Source organism: Oncorhynchus gorbuscha, linkage group LG21 (assembly GCF_021184085.1).
Source record: "Oncorhynchus gorbuscha isolate QuinsamMale2020 ecotype Even-year linkage group LG21, OgorEven_v1.0, whole genome shotgun sequence".
NCBI classification, from domain to species: domain Eukaryota; kingdom Metazoa; phylum Chordata; class Actinopteri; order Salmoniformes; family Salmonidae; genus Oncorhynchus; species Oncorhynchus gorbuscha.
The window spans coordinates 50,698,185-50,704,159 of NC_060193.1; the positions used below are offsets into that span (position 1 = coordinate 50,698,185).

The window sequence follows — 5,975 nt, forward strand, 5'->3', positions numbered from 1 at the left end:
AAAAAATATATATATATATCTTTAGTTCACGACTACATGGTGCCACCTAGTGGATGGTAGTTAAAACGAATACATATATTGCAAGTTTGTTATTTGAGTGTATCGCTATGGCAAAACCCAAAACGTGCAGTAATGGGGGGCCCCAAGACCAAGTTTGGTAAAACTCTGGTCTAGAGAAGTTCACCTGTCAATTGGCAGTGGCACACACACACAGGTGCCGAATATTTTCTATATGCAATTTGTGCGTCATGCATGTGCTCTGCTACAGCTGTAGTCCAAATTAAATCGTTTGTTTTTGTTGTCATTATAATGTTTGAGTGTTCAGTGTTGACTACAAAATATGTTGAAAACTATCCAACCTCATACTGTACAATCATTGCATCCATTTTGCCTTTACCAATTAAAGTGGCAGGGTCAGACTGTCGAAATGGAATTGTGGCTTTTAAGCATTTTGAGTGTCAGTTTGTCTGTTAGTTGTCTGTAACAGTTGACATTGAAACATCATGATTTACTTCCTCCCAGACAGCGCGTCAGCCAACTGGTTTTGGTTTCTAGTCTTCTGAGCACGAGAGATGCAATATCGGCTTTATCAGAGCAGGTAAGCCTAATAATAAAAATAGTCAAAGTTGACATGCTATTTGTAAAAGTTGTAGAATTTGCGATATTTTGAAACATTTCTTCTCAAACAGGACATTCAAAAGAAAACAGGAAACAAGAAAACGATCTCGTATCGAATATGTACAAGGTGAGCACTCTGGTGTCCACTTGGAGTCCCGGGACAGCTGTTTGTGTATAGATTAGGATAAAGTAGGATTGCGCAACATCAGCAAACATTTCTCCAGAGAACACTGAAATCCATGTGCATTTACACATTTTCAAGTGTATATCAACCCAGGTGTGTGTCTGTGTTCAGTATATGCCACTGTTTTGATGCTGCATAGTTGTCCATACCAATCATAAATCGAGTATTTTAACCTGAAACTATCACATATTTTTAATTAAAGACAGAAGCAGTGCACCGCAGCTCAACTGAATTCAATGCACCACACAAATGCACAGAGTAATAATACTGAGTGTCATCCATTTTCCCACAGACTCGTCAGACAAGTATGACTCCAGGGATGTGGACAGGTTATGGAAGGATGATGTTTTGGTTGACGGTTATCTGGAGTGGCGCCACTTTGTGGTGGAGGACACCTTGAAGATGATCGATGAGAGTCTTCAGTGGAGAAAAGAATTCAAACAGAATGGTGGATTGACCTTTGCCTTTACAGGGACTTGATGTCAACCAGTGGCCTTGTCCCATACTGTATAGCTGTATTAATTAATATATAGCTCCAACAAAGAACAGTAGAATAGCTTGGCTAGGACACGTACCCTGTTATTGGGCATTCTTGAAAATTGCTGACAAACTTCCACTGGTTGAACATGATGGTGTTGATAAGATGTTTCCTGATTTGAAATGTCTTCATGTAATGAATAGTGCTTTATAAGTATAATATGTATAATGATGTATTATTATTATTATTATAGACAGCATTGATAGTCCAGTTTGATTCATGTTTTTAATATCCCTTTCTCTTCCATACATCATGAAAGCTCTGTTCAAAGTCTCTATTTGAGTCTGGCATGCATTATCTCCACGGCTATGATGAAGATTGCAACAAACTGTGTATGTATTTAAATAATAATAATAATAATTAAACACGGACAATCAAGAAGGTTCAGAAATGTTGTTTCTGAGACCTAACTTATGGCCACCCTCATCATTTTATCTCTTGTAAAAGCCTCATCTTCTGGGGTGCTGTGATCATTTTTCCATCCATCTCACTATTCAGATTGTAGTTTCCTGATTCAAATTAGGATTGGGATTGGCAATCTTGTGTTTTTGTATGGTGGATTACAGTTAGTCTTTTTGAGCTATTTGGGTATCTGCCTTGAAGGCGACTGAGGTTTGCTTGTATGTTGTCTGCCCAGTCTGGTTCAGGGCTAAGTTGCACATGAAGGATGTGAAGATGTTGACGGAGAAGAAAATGTACGTGGCCTTCTGGTTGGAGAGCTACGCCCGGCGGGAACCGGGGATTCCCCTCACAGTGATCTTTGACATGTCCGAAGCGGGTCTAAACTGCGTTGTAAGATGTCTGCTCTCCTCTCATTCCCCTCTAGCTGATTTGTTTTGTGGAACTTGGTATCAATGTCCAAACATTGTGTTAACAAGTCACTGAATGGATCTTTACACACTAATGCTTGTCTTTTGGTTTCCTTTTAAACTACCGTTGGGAAGACACTAAGGTAAACCTGAACTTTCCTCACCTATTCTATACTCATTCATGTTCTGTTATTTATTTTCCATATTATGTACTGTGCATGACAAGCAGAAACATGTGGTAGATGGCGAGCTCTGAAATACTAGATGCTGACTATTAAATGTATTATTGCATTTTTCTCTCTGAGTGGTTTCTTAGGAGCCTAAGACAGTATAAACAGTAGCATTGTCTGGAGTACATTGAGACAAAGTAGAGTTGCCCAATCTGGGTCATGCCTTAGCTTGGGGCTCAAAATATGTCATGAGACATACAGTACAGCTATGTGCTTTCAAAACAAGTTTATCCTCACATGCCGGGTTGAAACATTTATTGGTTTATTTGTTGAAAATATTTGAACAATAGGAATTCTCTCTTTTCTTTTCTCTTGTAGGACATGGATTTGATCAAATATATAATCAATTGCTTCCAGGTGTATTACCCTAGATTGTTCTGTAAGTATCCCTTTCTTCTGGTGGGCTTCCGTCACATGTACTCGTATGAGAGCACCCTTGTTTGTGTTTTGCCACAGGTGCGGACCACAGCCCCAGAGAATTACAGGGTGAAGCCAAGCAGTAGCAGTTGTGGGGCGGGCGAGAGTATGGAAATCACTGTGTCCCTGCATGGAGGTACGACATATCGTAGCCCTAATTCTTTCATCTCCTCTGTCGCTATGTAATACAAACCCATCATTCATGTTTTGAGAAGGTCAAGGACCTTGTTGCTGTCCTCTGATTGTTTGTGGTCAAATTCCATCCTCTCTGATTGGCTCTTAGGGTTCCTGTGCTCTCCTCAGGATCGCTTCTTAATCATGGCTGCTGAGATGGAGCCACGTAGCAGTGGGGGGAGCACAGACCTCGCCCAGTTCTGGAAGGGCGTCCCAAAGGCTAAAATAATGGAGCACAGGTAGCATCATCCATTGTACACACATAGAACACAACTCAAACCAGTTTTTATGAGTACTGGTTTGTTGACTGTCACTAAAAGCAACAAGGCCTCGAGGACGCATGTGTAGGGACTGTTTACCAATGGTCTTCTACTTTCTTTACCTTCAGGCTGCGGTGTCGCATGCTGGAGGACATCAAGTCGGCACTCAGCCCTTTGACTGACAGGTCTCACAAAATGGAGATCAATGGCTACCAAGACAAGCACACCATGGTGAGTTGTGACCTCAGGCGACAGACACTGACACACACACATCCTTATTATGCAAATGTATCAGTAGGACAATTTCATATTTACTATTATCTTTGCCTGCTGAAATGCTTTTCAATCTATCAAGTCCATCTGAAGTCAGTCTGTGGTCTGAAAAAGGTCCGATACTTCACCTGGGTCGTGTTCCATATGGAAGGGAAAACGTCTTTAAATGTTTTGCAGCTGAATACAAGGGCAGGTAGTCCCACCATGTTTCGGTCTGTTATCTTCCAGTTGGTGCCAAATTAATATGCCCCGGTTGCTGTTGGTGCTCTCTGTTCCTCCCCCAGGTCTTTCAGTAGATGGCCAGCAGCTCCAGGCTGGGACAGAAGATGGACTGCTGCCTGTGGTGGCAGAAGCTCTTGACTGTACTGGTGACTGCACTGACGGCCTTGGGCTTCTCCGCCCTCTACATACAGTACACTGGGGAGTGGCCATTTTGAAACTTTCCTACAGTGGAGGAAGAAGACCAAAGACCAGTTACAGTGGAGTCAGGATGAAAGTGGATTTCTGATTGGAGCAGAAATATGAGGAACTACTCGCAATCCACTCTATGGCCTTTGGACACTGAATTTAATTATATTTCCACACTATCAGGTTGGAATAATACTGTGAAATTATGAAAGTAATAATAATGCCCTTTTAGTGTAAGAGCTGTTTGAGTGGGTGATGGCTAGAAGGGATCTAGCTTTTGTCTTGACTTTTCGTAGCAGGTTAGGAAAATTAGGTTATGGTTGGAAACTTTTTACATTAATTTGACAAAAGCTGGAGCCCTTCTCGCCATGACCGTTTTGATGATATGGAGTTTTAGCCTATCTGGTGACCATGTTTTCAGTTAAAATCACAGTAAGCTACTTAATTGTTACCCAGAAAATGATTTGATATTGAGATAAAAACAGCTGCATTGGTCCTTTTCAACCTATCTTCTGAATTATGTCTAACTATAACTATTTACTATGGGTTTATATGAATGCAAGACCATGGATATAATTTTATAGCCAACATGTCATCTTGGTGTTTTCACAGTGTAATTTACGTTGTTACATTACATTGGAACAGTCCTGTAGCATTTCCCCTCAATTCAGCTGAAGAAGCAGAACCAGCCAAATACCTACATGTACTCTATGAAATAAACACATTTATTGATTTGATTAAAAGATAATAACACTCACTCACTTCTCTCCCATTGTCACCAATGCAAAATAATTGTGCTCTGATGCACATTCTGAGATATTTACGGAAGTAATCAATGGGTTGTTGTTTTTTAAACCACCTGTCTGTCACTATGCACTCCACATCCAACTCACTTCAAGGAATTAGGAGTGACACGTTCATACATTTTTCTGAACGAAATAGGCAACATTGTTTTTAATTGGTCTACTCTACTGCACAGTGTGTGGTTGGTATCTTTTGGCGGAGGACCCCCGCCTTGAGCAGATGGCGCCGGGGTGACCTTTCACCTCCGCTGATGTGACAGGCGTTCTGGAGGGAGGTGTAGATGGAGAGAGAAACAAACGTTCTCCTGCCAACACCTCCACTGATTAGCTGGGGACATGGCGGCTTGGTGATACACCTCAGACAAAGATAGACAATTTAATGGCTGACACGCATTCCATGTGACAGATGTGGTCACTAGGTGTTTTTTTCTCTCACTGGTAGTTTGCTTGTGTAATTATCTTGACTGTTATTGTACTAATTGAGTGTGATTCACTATTTGACTCCCCCTTTGATGCTGAGGTACGGCCTTCCAAGAACAGATGTGGAGATCTACAGCAACTGGCACATTAGATACAGTGTGTGTGATTGTTAAGTGGTGATACTATTGCCCCCAACTTCTATTTGTCATTGTTGACCATGGTTCTGTAGCTTAAACTATTTTCGTATACTTCTATTGGACACTTTGGATATCAGCTATTGGTCTGTCTTGGCTTGAAACCAAAGAACATGTTCCACAACTGTTTTGTGATGTGTCCTCATTCTGTGTAGGCTATGTCTGCCTGCCCCCCAAATGTTGGTTTAAACTAGAAATCCGTAAAGAGAAGAGTATGCGAGCCATTTTGGGGGTGTAGTAAGAAGCTAATTTACAATGTGTCAAAACCCCAGGGATGGAAATGGGGGGACCAACAGTTATATATTATGTGAGAAGGGAAGCAGAACAAAAACAGCTTTTAGTCATTGCACGACAAACAAGCTACAAATCTCAGGGGAATATAATCGTATGATTTGACAATTATAGCAGGCTGCACTAGGATGCCCACGTTGGTAGCTAGGGACAATGGCAATTATACATTCTCACAAAGGTTGGAACAGGTTTGTTAGCCTAGTTTGTATCACACTAATATTTGGTGCTTTGAGCATCAATTTGGGTCTGTATTAAATGCACAAACTGCTTTACGAGCTGGTGGAGCTTAAGGGACACGGAGTCAGCTGCATTCAGCTCCCCCTTGCTTCTAGAAAGCGACCTACAGCAGAATGCTG

At 41.3% G+C, this 5,975-nt stretch overlaps 1 protein-coding gene across 8 annotated transcripts; it reads left to right on the forward strand.

Annotated features, from left to right (window-relative positions):
- Positions 1-88: 88 nt before the first annotated feature.
- Positions 89-4,641, forward strand: LOC124008480 (motile sperm domain-containing protein 2-like). Of its 8 annotated transcripts, XR_006834102.1 has the most exons (9): positions 482-598; positions 690-745; positions 1,095-2,132; positions 2,285-2,292; positions 2,698-2,758; positions 2,836-2,932; positions 3,080-3,209; positions 3,359-3,461; positions 3,788-4,641. XR_006834102.1 is itself a non-coding variant. In XM_046319782.1 (8 exons), exons 5-8 carry the CDS (start codon positions 2,701-2,703, stop codon positions 3,797-3,799), a joined length of 477 nt encoding a protein of 158 aa, XP_046175738.1. In that variant the 5' UTR covers positions 482-598; positions 690-745; positions 1,095-2,132; positions 2,285-2,292; positions 2,698-2,700; the 3' UTR covers positions 3,800-4,641. The 8 variants fall into 8 exon arrangements, 6 of the variants coding, with proteins under 6 accessions (XP_046175734.1, XP_046175736.1, XP_046175738.1 ...); XR_006834101.1 differs by having other exon boundaries at positions 1,095-2,292; XM_046319782.1 differs by having other exon boundaries at positions 2,698-2,932.
- The last annotated feature ends 1,334 nt before the right edge of the window (positions 4,642-5,975 follow it).